The following is a 14,866-nucleotide window of genomic DNA, read 5'->3' on the forward strand; positions in this document are numbered from 1 at the left end:
ATTGTGTATATATATCTTGTGTATATTTCCTATCCTCTCACTGAGGGTACACTCTAAGATACTTTGGCATATTGTCATAAAAATAAAGTACCTTTATTTTTAGTATAACTGTGTATTGTGTTTTCTTATGATATTGTGCATATGACACTAAGTGGTACTGTAGTAGCTTCACACGTCTCCTAGTTCAGCCTAAGCTGCTCTGCTAAGCTACCATTATCTATCAGCCTAAGCTGCTAGACACCCTATACACTAATAAGGGATAACTAGGCCTGGTGCAAGGTTCAAGTACCCCTTGGTACTCACTACAAGCCAGTCCAGCCTCCTACAATGGGATATGCTGTTACCATGCCTCCTTTTTGCCTACAGGGAGGTACCCCAGAAAGGAGTGGGCTTCAGACCCTTTGAACTCCTCTTTGGACACCCTGTTAGGGGTCCACTAACACTTGTCAAGGAGGGTTGGGAACAACCTTTAAAAGCTCCAAAACAAGATATTGTGGATTATGTACTTGGCCTCAGATCAAGGATGGCTGAGTACATGAAAAAGGCCAGTAAAACCCTTCAGGCCACCCAAGAGCTCCAGAAGCAATGGCATGACCAGAAGGCTGTTTTGGTTCAGTACCAACCAGGGCAGAAAGTGTGGGTCTTGGAGCCTGTGGCCCCAAGAGCACTCCAAGATAAATGGAGTGGACCCCACACAATTGTTGAAAAGAAGGGTGAAGTCACCTAGTTAGTTGACTTAGGCACTGCCAGGAGTCCCCTTAGGGTGCTCCATGTCAACCGCCTGAAACCCTACTATGACAGGGCTGATCTCACCCTGCTCATGGCAACTGATGAGGGACAGGAAGAAGACAGTGATCCTCTACCTGATCTCTTCTCTTCCACAGAACAAGATGCTCTAGTGGAAGGTGTTGTACTGGCAGATTGTCTTACTGCTGAGCAGAAAGACCACTGCATAAATCTCCTGGGTCAGTTTTCTGAACTTTTCTCTACTGTGCCAGGTACCACTACTTGGTGTGAGCACACTATAGATACTGGAGACAGCTTGCCTGTCAAAAGTAAAATCTATAGGCAGCCTGACCATGTCAGAGACTGCATAAAGCAAGAGGTGCAGAAAATGTTAGAACTGGGAGTGGTTGAGCACTCTGAAAGTCCATGGGCCTCTTCTGTGGTACTTGTACCAAAACCCCATTCCAAAGATGAAAAGAAGGAAATGCGGTTTTGTGTAGACTACAGAGGTCTCAACCAGGTAACCAAAACTGATGCTCACCCTATACCCAGGGCAGATGAGCTCATAGATACACTGGCATCTGCCAAGTATCGAAGCACTTTTGATTTGACTGCAGGGTATTGGCAGATCAAATTATCAGAAGATGCTAAAGCTAAAACTGCATTTTCAACCATTGGAGGACATTACCAATTCACAGTAATGCCTTTTGGATTGGAAAATGCACCTGCCACATTTCAGAGGTTGGTGAACACAGTCCTGCAAGGGCTGGAAGCTTTCAGTGCAGCATATTTGGACGATATAGCTGTCTTTTAGCTCCAGCTGGGATGATCACCTGGTCGACCTATGGAATGTTTTGGAGGCCCTGCAAAAGGCAGGCCTCACTATCAAGGCTTCAAAGTGCCAGATAGGGCAGGGGAAGGTGGTTTATCTGGGACACCTGGTTGGTGGGGAACTTCAGGGGAAAATCCAAACAATTATTGATTGGGTTCCCCCTACTACTCAGACTCAAGTGAGAGCCTTCTTAGGCCTTACTGGGTACTACAGGAGGTTCATTAAGAACTATGGCTCCATTGCAGCCCCTCTTAATGACCTCACATCCAAGAAAATGCCTAAAAAGGTATTATGGACAGCAAATTGTCAGAAAGCTTTTGAGGAGCTGAAGCAGGCCATGTGCTCTGCACATGTCCTGAAAAGCCCTTGTTACTCTAAAAAGTTCTATGTCCAAACTGATGCATCTGAATTAGGAGTAGGGGCAGTCCTATCACAACTTAATTCTGAGGGCCAGGATCAACCTGTTGCTTTTATTAGTAGGAGGTTGACCCCTAGAGAAAAGCGTTGGTCTGCCATAGAGAGGGAGGCCTTTGCTGTGGTCTGGGCACTGAAGAAGTTGAGGCCATACCTGTTTGGCACTCACTTCATTGTTCAGACAGACCACAAACCTCTACTTTGGCTAAAACAAATGAAAGGTGAAAATCCTAAATTGTTGAGGTGGTCCATATCCCTACAGGGAATGGACTATACAGTGGAACACAGACCTGTGAGTACCCACTCCAATGCAGATGGACTCTCCAGATATTTCCACTTAGACAATGAAGACCCATCAGGGAATGACTAGTCTTATTGTCCTTCGTTTGGGGGGGGGGTGGTTGTGTAGGAAAGTACCATCTTGCCTGGCATGTTACCCCCATTTTTCACTGTATATATGTTGTTTTAGTTGTATGTGTCACTAGGACCCTGCCAGCCAGGGCCCCAGTGCTCATAAGTGTGCCTGACTGTGTTACCGGTGTTATGACTAACTGTCTCACTGAGGCTCTGCTATCCAGAACCTCAGTGGTTATGCTCTCTCATTTCTTTCAAATTGTCACTAACAGGCTAGTGACCAATTTTACCAATTTACATTGGCTTACTGGAACACCCTTATAATTCCCTAGTATATGGCACTGAGGTACCCAGGATATTGGGGTTCCAGGAGATCCCTATGGGCTGCAGCATTTCTTTTGCCACCCATAGGGAGCTCTGACAATTCTTACACAGGCCTGCCACTGCAGCCTGAGTGAAATAACGTCCACGTTATTTCACAGCCATTTACCACTGCACTTAAGTAACTTATAAGTCACCTATATGTCTAACCGTTACCTGGTAAAGGTTAGGTGCAAAGTTACTTTGTGTGAGGGCACCCTGGCACTAGCCAAGGTGCCCCCACATGGTTCAGGGCAAATTCCCCCGACTTTGTGAGTGCTGGGATACCATTACACGCGTGCACTACACATAGGTCACTACCTATGTGTAGCTTCACAATGGTAACTCCGAATATGGCCATGTAACATGTCTATGATCATGGAATTGCCCCCTCTATGCCATCCTGGCATAGTTGGCACAATCCCATGATCCCAGTGGTCTGTAGCACAGACCCTGGTACTGCCAAACTGCCTTTTCAGGGGTTTCACTGCAGCTGCTGCTGCTGCCAACCCCTCAGACAGGTTTCTGCCCTCCTGGGGTCCAGCCAGGCCTGCCCCAGGATGGCAGAACAAAGGACTTCCTCAGAGAGAGGGTGTTACACCCTCTCCCTTTGGAAAATGGTGTGAAGGCAGGGGAGGAGTAGCCTCCCCCAGACTCTGGAAATGCTTTCATGGGCACAGATGGTGCCCATTTCTGCATAAGCCAGTCTACACCGGTTCAGGGACCCCTTAGCCCTGCTCTGGCACGAAACTGGACAAAGGAAAGGGGAGTGACCACTCCCCTGACCTGCACCTCCCCTGGGAGGTGCCCAGAGCTCCTCCAGTGTGCTCCAGACCTCTGTCATCTTGGAAACAGAGGTGCTGCTGGCACACTGGACTGCTCTGAGTGGCCAGGGCCAGCAGGTGACGTCAGAGACTCCTTCTGATAGGCTCCTTCAGGTGTTGCTAGCCTATCCTCTCTCCTAAGTAGCCAAACCCTCTTTTCTGGCTATTTAGGGTCTCTGCTTTGGGGAATTCCTTAGATAACGAATGCAAGAGCTCATCAGAGTTCCTCTGCATCTCTCTCTTCACCTTCTGCCAAGGAATCGACTGCTGACCGCGATGGAAGCCTGCAAAACTGCAACAAAGTAGCAAAGACGACTACTGCAACTCTGTAACGCTGATCCTGCCGCCTTCTCGACTGTTTTCCTGGTGGTGCATGCTGTGGGGGTAGTCTGCCTCCACTCTGCACTAGAAGCTCTGAAGAAATCTCCTGTGGGTCGACGGAATCGTCCCCCTGCAACCGCAGGCACCAAAGAACTGCATCACCGGTCCCCTGGTTCTCCTCTCAGCACAACGAGCGAGGTCCCTTGAATCCAGCAACTTTGTCCAAGTGACTCCCACAGTCCAGTGACTCTTCAGTCCAAGTTTGGTGGAGGTAAGTCCTTGCCTCCCCACGCCAGACTGCATTGCTGGGAACCGCGACTTTTGCAGCTACTCCGGCCTCTGTGCACTTCCGGCGGAAATCCTTTGTGCACAGCCCAGCCTGGGTCCACGGCACTCAAACCTGCATTGCACGACTTTCTAAGTTGGTCTCCGGCGACGTGGGACTCCTTTGTGCAACTTCGGGTGAGCACTGTTTCACTCTTCTTTGTAGTGCCTGTTCTGGCACTTCTGTGGGTGCTGCCTGCTTCTGAGAGGGCTCCTTGTCTTGCTCGTCGGCCCCTCTGTCCCCAGACGCAATTGGCAACATCCTGGTCCCTCCTGGGCCACAGCAGCATCCAAAAACCCTAACCGCACAATTTGCAGCTAGCATGGCTTGTTGGCGGTCTTTCTTCAGGAAAACACTTCTGCACGACTCTCCCCGGCGTTGCGGATCCATCCTCCAAAGGGGAAGTCTCTAGCCCTTGTCGTTCTTGCAGAATCCTCAGCTTCTACTGTCCAGTAGCAGCTTCTTTGCACCCACAGCTGGCATTTCCTGGGCATCTGCCCATCTCCGACTTGCTTGTGGCTTTTGGACTTGGTCCCCTTGTTCCACAGGTACCCTCGACTGGAAATCCATCATTGTTGCATTGCTGGTTTGTGTCTTTCCTGCAGAATTCCCCTATCACGACTTCTATGTCCTTTGGGGAACTTTAGTGCACTTTGCACTCACTTTTCAGCGTCTTGGGGTGGGCTATTTTTCTAACCCTTACTATTTTCTAATAGTCCCAGCGACCCTCTACAAGGTCACATAGGTTTGGGGTCCATTCGTGGTTCGCATTCCACTTTTGGAGTATATGGTTTGTGTTTCCCCTATCCCTATGTGTCCCCATTGCATCCTATTGTAACTATACATTGTTTGCACTGTTTTCTAAGACTATACTGCATATTTTTGGTATTGTGTACATATATCTTGTGTATATTTGCTATCCTCATACTGAGGGTACACTCTGAGATAATTTATTTTTAGTATATTTGTGTATTGTATTTTCTTATGATATTGTGCAAGTGATACTAGTGGTACTGTAGGAGCTTCACTCGTCTCCTAGTTCAGCCTAAGCTGCTCTTCTAAGCTCCCATTATCTATCAGCCTAAGCTGCTAGACACCCTATACACTAATAAGGGATACCTGGGCCTGGTGCAAGGTGTAAGTACCCCTTGGTACTCACTACAAGCCAGTCCAGCCTCCTACAGAATGTCACTTAAATTGGAACATTTGATTAATCAGTTTTGTAGAGAATTATTTTCCAGAACAATCTTTCTAAGTACATTTACCTCTGCAGTCATAAACAACTGATACAATCATATTGTGTCCATATTTTATTGTATCCACAGTACATAGACACATTGTTACTCTGCAGAGAACATCTTAACCTTCTGTAAGGAGGTGAAGTCTGTGCACAGTTCTCCTCAGAGCTCCCATAACCTCCTTATTCCGTAGACTGTACAGGATGGGGTTCAGCATCGGTGTTACCATACAGAAGAGCACAGAAGCCAGGGTGTCAATGTGAACTGAGTAGCCATCAGTAGGACGATTGTAGTTAAAGTTAACAGTTCCATAGTAGAGGAAGACCACTGTCAGGTGTGACCCACAGGTGGAGAAGGTCTTCCACCTTCCCTCTGGTGAGCGGATCTTCATGATGGAAGATAGGATGTTGAAGTAGGAGATGATGATCAGGAGACATGGACTTAAGCCGACGAACACTGTCACCACATGGAGTACAGTGTTATTGAGGCTTGTGTCCACACATGAAAGCTTCAGGAGTTGGGGTACATCACAGAAGAAATGCTGAATGACATTGGAATCACAGAAAGATAATGAGCTGGTCAGGACAGTGTGAAGGGCAGAGTTGAGAATCCCAATTGCCCAAGGACAAGTAGCTAGTTGGATACACCTTCCTCTACTCATGACTGCTAAGTAACGCAAAGGAGCACAGATAGCAACAAATCGGTCGTATGCCATCACAGCCAGAAGGATGCACTCAGCACCAGCGCAGGTGATCAGGAAGAAAAGCTGAGACATGCAGGCCTGGAAGGAAATCACTTTCTTCTCCATTAGCAAGTTGTGCAATATTTGTGGAATAGTGGCCGACGAGTAACAAATATCCAGGACAGACAAGTTTCCAAGGAAGAAATACATTGGTGTGTGAAGATGGGTGTCCACCCAGATGAGAGTAAATATTAAAATATTGCCCATCAATGTGAGGAGATAAATGAATAAGAAACCCACAAAGAGAAAACCCTGGTACCTGAGAAGGTGGGAGAACCCAGAGAAGATGAAATTATTAACAGAGGTTTCATTCTCCATTGAGATGCGCAAACCTAGAAAGAGATAATGACCATTAGCTGAGTGGATCATAGTATCTGTAACTTTCATTTCTTTTTCCTTACTCAAATGCTGTTTGTTCAAAAACGTATATATATCTTCAATTGTTAGACTTTGGTGAATGCCACATTATTTCCTTATCTTACATCCGCTATGAGGGATTGCAGGGTCAAGCAAAAGTTCCAAAAGTAATCTACACACTTAGTGCGGGTGGTTGGGATGCTGTCTGCTGGGGCCTCATGACAAACTGAGCAGGTGAACCCTTCTCTGAAATACAGATTCAATGCACTATCATGTGAGCCAAGCAAAGCAGATGGCCTCTAGTCATGAATTTGCAAAGAAGAGGGAGATCTGGGAGTGAACTTAATTCTCTGATTCTCTTTCAGAAAATTATGATTATCAGATTTTGAATAAGGCCCTCATTTAGAGGAGGGTGGCAGCTGTCATCCTGCCAATAAACGCCAGATTCCATTTGTACCTATAATGGCTTACCCGCTTTTTTTTGTAAATTTATTGTACATTGGATGTGTAGGTCTGTACTTCCTCCAGCTCTGCTAGTGGGTCTGCCAAGGTGTGAGGATAATTCTGTCAATAAAGAAGTCAGATCTTCCCAACCAGGGATGGCTTGTGGGTCAGCATGTCTGGCAGAAGTCTATGAAAGTCTTTCTTCAACAGATAACTGTAGTATTTCGAAAATACTTGAAGATGTAACCCAGCTACCATGTTAGTGAGAGTAGATATGTCAGCCCTGACACTGTATTTGTTGGTACAATCTGAGGGCATTGTTAGTGGTCATAACTCCACCATCCACTACTGAAAAAAAATGTCTGGCCAGGTTTTTACTACTACATTAGCTCTTCACAACCACAGTGAGGGAGGACTCAAAATGTGGGGACATTTTCTCTCCCAATATGATTGAGGACTTATCTCTGCCACACTGATGATGGAGGCAACTTCTCTTGTAAAAACGTTATCTCATCCAACAAGTCTTTTATGCGATCATAACAAAGTCCAAGTCCTTGATGTATATCTGTATCAATTGTACTCTGAAGGAATAAGCTCACATCACTCCACACCTGAAGGAGCTCGACTGGCTCCCCTTACACAAACTAGCACAATTCACAGTCCTTACCCACACTTTCAAGGCACTACATAACACTGGCCTTTCATACCTCAACAATCACATCTGCTTTCACAAATCTTCCAGACACCTCACCTTGCCTGGACTCCTGCTTGCACATATCCCACGCACACAGAAAAACAGATCCGGCTGTTGAGCCTTCTCCTACCTTGCTCCTCAGGTGTGGAACTTCCTGTCATAACACATAAGAGTCTCCTCGCATCTTGAATTCAGCAAGAAGCTGGAGACCTGGCTTTTAAGTAGTCCCCCTAGTCCAAAGATTTAGCAAGACTCACTCATGCTCAGTGCAGGGTAACATCCCGGGTCAAGGCTTGATTTACACTCTGCATAACATAACGTAACAAGGAGCCCATGTTTGTAATCATATTTAATTACATAGAAGCCCACATTTGCATCAGGTTTGCATCACTTTTGTGGCACAACCACAATGCAATGTCATTTGTAGCATTTATTAAACTTTGCAAGAGAAAATTTGCATTGGTTTGCGTGATTTAAAAAATACAAAGTAACACAAGGAAGCGACTAGCACTACCCAGGGATACCCTGGATCAGTTTAGCATTAAATGGGCAGAGCATGGTCATTCCCAGTCATCCACCCATGTATTTTGACACAAGCCCAGATTTACAAAGAATTGTAAACATGAGTTTGTGCCAAAATATGGTACACTCCAGACACAGATGTAACGAGGAGAAATATCTTTAATTCCCCTCATTACCTACTCTTTCCATCTGTGCTACATTCTGCAGTAGATATAGAAAGAGGAATATGCCTCCAAGGATTGTTTTTGTGACAGAAGGTCCCCCTTTCTGTACAAAAATGATCCTGATAGTAATGCAGGCACCGTTGGACCAGGTACAAGGGTGCCTGTGTCTGTGTTAGGCAGCATCCAGTGCGCAAGGACAGTTTAAGATACTAGAATGCATGAATAAATTATAAATGTGCCCTAAAGTATCTTTTATCTCAATATATGGCCCAGGTTTACTTTTCCATAATTTCAAAATGGAGCGGAGGAGCACCTAAATTTTGGGCAGAAGGCATTGGTGTTTGGAGGATGCACAGTAGGACCTGATGTGCATATTCTGCAGGTAGCTGAAAATAAGGAGGACCCGTGACACAATGCAATATGGAAGTATTCAGGAATCTTCTATCCATCAGCGGATTCAGTTTTTTGGATCATGTTTGGTTTCCTAAGCAGTGTGGGCAGATACAGAGGCCACAAGATGGACATGAGTAAAGTGTAAGGATTTTTTCAAAAGAGGCAGGTGATTAACATTTGGGGTTAAGGCTCTGCCCTTTCTCCTTCTCGGGCACATTACAACAACATCAGGGGGTATTGCTGGACCATCACATTGCACTGTGGCTGCTGGTCAGTATGTGGTTGAACCCTATACAACTGCAGTGAAGTCACATGGAAGGACAGATTGTCATGTGGAGACCCTCCAGACGGAACCACAGCGGGGGGCCCTAAAGTTTAGTTACGCTTCTGGCCTCATTCAGGGCCTGGAGAGATATCAACACATCGCCCCCTCCCTGATGGAACCCCATTAGGTCCTCTCGCCAGCCACATCATCTTCAGAACCAGCTACATCACTTACAAAAACATCACCCCCACTTATCTCTCAGCCATCTCTGGTGATTCTGACAAAACCACAGCCAGGACACCATCAGACTGCAGACTAAGAAGTGTACAAAATCAAAAAAGAAAACAATGGGCGTTTTTCCATCTATGCACTCAGGATCCAGAATAGCACCTTTGTATCCATTAGGACCGCCACAGCCCTGTTCCAATTTGAGAAAGAATTGAAGACTCACCTCTTTAAAGAATATTGCAACAAAGTGCATTAACTGTCCACAACCCAGCTTTCTCTCCATTACGTATTGCCTTTGACCATGTACAATGCTCTGCTGCCTTTGGCTAGGTTTGCACTTTAGTAAAATCGTAGGCAGACATACATGCATGCATGTATTATTGTGGGACTTCATGTTTTTGACTCACGAGCTTCCATTGAGAGTCTTACAAAAGTATCAAATAATTATTTGATAATGACCTTTGACCCTGTTACCAGGCAGGTCGCTCCCCCCATCTGCCACACAGCCCCCTGTGGGTTGAACCTCCGTTGCCGCTTTTGCCGCCTGACTACTCGCTCCCTTTTTTCTATTCCCCTGAGCTTGTGCTTCTGTGCCACTTGTTTTTTTCATTCTGTGCCCCTGTGTTTTGCTTTCTGTACCCCTGTGCTCTGTTGTCCCTCTCCCGCCGTCTTTTCCCGCCGTTTTTTCCACAGGTTTTCCCCTGGGTTTTTCCCCGGGTTTTTCCCTTGCTGCTGAGCCCCTGCTGCCCCGCCCCCTTCACTCCCTTTGGCCGCCCCGCTCCTACCTCCCAGCTGCTCCTCACTCCCTCTGCCCTCATATGGAGGCCGCGAAGCGGAGGCGCGCAGCGGGCGCGCCGCTGGCGGCTGAAGGCGCGCCTAAGGCAAGCCCGTCTGCGCCTGGATCGCACCCAGCACCAGAACCCCTGGAACCCGCAAACCCGCAACACCAGACTGCACTACGACGCAAGCACCCTCAACGCACTCAACACCAGACGAGACCACCCCTGCTACTGGGCTACCCCGAAACGCACCCAGGGGCCTTTCACCTGCCGGAACTGCAGATTCACCAGCATCCAACCCTCCACACCACCAGCTAGAGAACCCAACCACCTCCGCTGCATCCTCCTCAACACCCGCTCCGCTCGCAAGCACGCCATCGAACTTTGGGACCTCCTAGACTCCACTGCCCCTGACGTCGCCTTCCTGACGGAGACCTGGCTGAACGCCACCTCAGCACCAGACATTGCCATAGCCATCCCACAGGGCTACAAGATCTCCCGCAGAGACCGCACTAATGGAGTGGGAGGAGGAATTGCCATCATCCACAAAGACTCCATCAAAATCTCAACGAACACCGATGACACCCTCACCACCGCCGAGCACGTGCACTTCCAGATCCACACCGACCCCAACACCACCCTCCGAGGAACTCTCATCTACAGACCTCCCAGACCCCGCCCACAGTTCAGTGACACCATCGCTGACCTCATCAGCATCCACGCCCTCTCTTCCACGGACTACATCCTCCTCGGGGACCTGAACTTCCACCTCGAGAACAACAACGACGCCAACTCCACCGCCCTGATCGACAACCTCGCCAACCTCGGATTCAAACAGCTAGTAACGACACCCACTCACGCCGCTGGACACACGCTCGACCCCATCTTCTCCGCAAGCCCCCACGTCTCCTTCAACCACACCACCGAACCACACTGGACCGACCACAGATGCGTCCACTTCACCTTCAGAAAACCCACCACACACCACCGCACCCAACAGCTACCACGCCGCTGCTGGGGCAAGGTTACCGGGGACCAACTGACTACCGCCCTCGCCCTGAGACCACCCACCGACCCCACCGACCCAGACACTGCTGCGACCAACCTCACACAGTGGATCAACGACTGCGCCAACACCCTCGCCCCTCTCACCAACCACCGCCCCTTACAACCAACCACACCAACAAGAAAGCCGCCTCGTTCACCGAGGACCTCCGGATCTCCAAGCACACCTGTTGGAAGCTGGAGAAGAAATGCGCCACCCGCAGACATCACCAACTCATCAGGACCGCCAAGAAGACCGCCTTCAAGGACCGCCTAGACAACAACGCACACAACACCAAAGAGCTCTTCAGCATCGTGAAAGAACTCTCCAACCCCAGCTCCATCACCAACGACATCCCGCCATCTCAAGACCTGTGCGACTCCCTGGCCACCTTCTTCCACCGCAAGATCACCGACATCCACGACAGCTTCAACCCCGACCCCCCCGCACCCACCACCGAGTCCACCACCCCTGCGACTACCACTCGCACCAGTCGCCTGACCGTCTGGTCCAGCGTCAGCGACGAAGACACCATCAAAACCATGAACTCCATCCACTCCGGATCCCCATCGGACCCCTGCCCTCACCACGTCTTCAACAAAGCCAGCGCATCCATCGTGCCCCACCTCCGGAAAACAATCAACTGTTCCTTCGAGACAGCAACCTTCCCAGAAAGCTGGAAGCACGCCGAGATCAACGCCCTTCTGAAGAAGCCCAAGGCGGACCCCAAGGACCTCAAGAACTTCCGTCCCATCTCCCTGCTCCCTTTCCCGGCAAAAGTGACCGAGAAGATTGTCGACAAACAGCTGACCCGCTACCTCGAAGTCAACAACATCCTGGACCCGTCCCAATCTGGTTTTCGAAGTAACCACAGCACCGAGACCGCCCTCATCTCCGCCACTGACGACATCCGGACCCTGATGGACAAAGGAGAAACAGCCGCCCTCATCCTCCTGGACCTATCAGCAGCCTTTGACACGGTCTGCCACCGCACCCTATCAGCACGCCTCCATGACGCCGGTATCCAAGAGAAGGCCCTGGCCTGGACCACATCCTTCCTCTCCGGCAGAACCCAGAGCGTCCGCCTCCCACCCTTCCGCTCCAAAACCACTGAGATCATCTGCGGCGTCCCACAGGGATCCTCCCTCAGCCCGACACTGTTCAATATCTACATGGCCCCCCTCGCCCAAGTCGCACGACAACACAACCTCAACATCATCTCCTACGCCGACGACACCCAGCTGATCATATCCCTCACCGAAGATCCCCACACCGCCAAAGCTAACCTCCACCGAGGAATGAAGGCCATAGCCGACTGGATGAAGGACAGCAGACTGAAGCTGAACTCAGACAAGACGGAGGTCCTCATTCTCGGACCCACCCCATCAGCCTGGGATGACTCTTGATGGCCCACGTCACTAGGCACAGCCCCGGAACCCACGGACCACGCACGCAACCTGAGGGTCATCCTCGACTCCACTCTCTCCATGACCAGGCAAGTCAACGCCGTCTCCGAGTCCTGCTTCAACACCCTCCGTATGCTCCGCAGGATCTTCAAATGGATCCCCCTCGACACGAGAAAAAACATTATCCAGGCCCTCATCACCAACAGACTCGACTACGGGAACGCCCTCTACTCAGGAACTACAAACAAGCTCCTGAGACGACTCCAACGCATCCTGAACGCCTCGGCCCGACTCATCCTCGATGTCCCCCGCCGCAGCAACATCACACTCCACCTGAGAGGCCTGCACTGGCTCCCCGTCAACAAAAGGATCACCTTCAACCTCCTGATCCACGCACACAAAGCACTGCACAACACCGGACCCACCTACCTCAACAACCGACTCAGCTTCCACACCCCCACCCGAAGCCTCCGCTCAGCCAACCTCGCCCTCGCCACAGTCCCCCGCATCCGAAAAACCACCGCCGGCGGCAGATCCTTCTCCTACCTCGCCGCCAAGACCTGGAACACTCTCCCCACCATCCTACGACAGACCCAGGACCTGCTGGCCTTCAGAAGACTCCTCAAGACCTGGCTCTTCGACCAGTAGCACCCCCCATCCCCAGTGCCTTGAGACCCTTGCGGGTATGTAGCACGCTTTACAAATGCAGTGATTGATTGATTGATTGATTATTAGTTTACCAAAATTGTATACTTCAATTGAAAAATGGACTTTGGGCATCAACCAAGAGTACAATTTTAGAAAGAATGCATATTTTGACATTATTATAAATAAAGTTTTACTTCTTCAGGAACCTGGAACATTTAAGCCCAAAGTCCAAACCCAGCATGTATGTATAGACACACAATCATTCTTCCAACCTCAAAGACTTAATAAATTATTTTAAAAAATGTAGTTTGCAAAAGTAGACATTTGATTTGTTTTTTGCTAAATGCCTTTAAACAGATACTGGTGATAGCAGCTTCAGGGGCTGGACACTCCTAGAGCCCGCCTGGGAAATGTTTCTAAGTTTCGCTGTGCAGGTAGGTAGCCTCCATCCAATCTAATGTTTAGGCTTACCCCCCCTCAATTTAGATCCACAAATAAATTCTGATGTTTGCAAACATTTGTAGGGGCACTGAAACACGGTACATGAGTTTATAAGGCATTATGAACAGTTGGCAAACTCATTTTAATTGTCCAGAGGTCTGTAAACTCAGCACTAAAATTACATGATTTTTATTTTTCAACTTCAAGGGTAGGCCCTTCTTGGTCTCTCCCTCCCCCACACACACACGTACACACACGCACATGCCTGATATCCTGAACATACACCTGCTCACCTCACACTGTGCTCTGCTGTGGCAGTTTTGTATTTTTCACTTTATTATCTTTTACAATTGTTCAATTTATCACAAATAAAAAGTTATAGTTAGGACCTACGGCCATATTTACAAGAAACTGTAAATCTTGCAGCCCCTAACGCCACCATGGAAGCGCCGTATTTACAATGCAGTACACCATGGCACTTGTTAGGGGCAATAGTGTCATTTATTGATGCTAGTGTAACGTTGTACTGGATTAGCGCAAAAAAATGACGCTAATTCATTATAGTGTTAAGTGGCCCATTGAAATCAATGGGAGCCTCATTTTAATGATGGCTTTAAGCAGGTTTTAAAAATGACGCTAGAAATGGCGCAATGGAAAACTGTAGATTCCATTGCACCATTTTTTGCGACCCTCTAACGAGAGAATGCCCCCTTAGCATACATCATGCATATATTATGCATGTTGGAGCGCAAAGGGGTTACAAGGTAAAACACTCAAGAGGAAGATCTTGGGATATTTGCAAAGCCTGGAGGTCCTCTGGGTCTTTTGAGGTTGGTCCAGTGGTCAGATCCTCAGCAGTGGTGATTGTCAGGACTCTGGTGCAGCAAGCAGGGGTCTTGGAGCCTCTTCTGGTGCAGCAGGTCCTTTGCTCTCGTCCCGTCGGGTTCTTTGGTGCTGTTTTCTTTTCTTCCTGAAGAATCTTGTTTCTTGGTCTAGGAGAGCCCACTAAATACTGAATTTAGTGGGCGTTTTAGGGGAAACCTGCTAGTGTCCAATGGGACACTTACTTTTGGGTGGCCACACCCACTACAGTGACCACTTCCTGTGGGAAGGGTACGTACCCTCAACCTCACTCGCTATTTTCCTGCCATCCAATGTGGAGGAAAATGAAATTGAGGGTCCCCTTCGCCAGCAAGCCCCTAGTGGTGGTGCATGCTTAGCGAGACCCCTCCTCCTACCCTTTGTGTGGCTTCCTGCATTTGCTCCCGCCAAAAGTGGGGGTTGACAAAATTGGGAAAAAAAATGTTGCTAGCAGCAGGCCGGGTGGCTCGAGTTTCAAGGGTG

At 48.7% G+C, this 14,866-nt stretch overlaps 1 protein-coding gene across 1 annotated transcript; it reads right to left on the reverse strand.

Annotated features, from left to right (window-relative positions):
- Positions 1-5,515: 5,515 nt before the first annotated feature.
- Positions 5,516-6,505, reverse strand: LOC138270070 (olfactory receptor 5V1-like). The gene has a single exon (XM_069218843.1). The coding sequence runs from the start codon at positions 6,503-6,505 to the stop codon at positions 5,516-5,518; it is 990 nt and encodes a 329-aa protein (XP_069074944.1).
- Positions 6,506-14,866: the final 8,361 nt, after the last annotated feature.

The sequence above is a fragment of the Pleurodeles waltl genome, chromosome 2_1 (assembly GCF_031143425.1).
Source record: "Pleurodeles waltl isolate 20211129_DDA chromosome 2_1, aPleWal1.hap1.20221129, whole genome shotgun sequence".
NCBI classification, from domain to species: Eukaryota; Metazoa; Chordata; class Amphibia; order Caudata; family Salamandridae; genus Pleurodeles; species Pleurodeles waltl.

Coding starts and splice junctions, on each gene's coding strand:
- LOC138270070 (XM_069218843.1), bottom strand. CDS start 6,505: ATGATCCACTCAGCTAATGGTCATTATCTCTTTCTAGGTTTGCGCATC.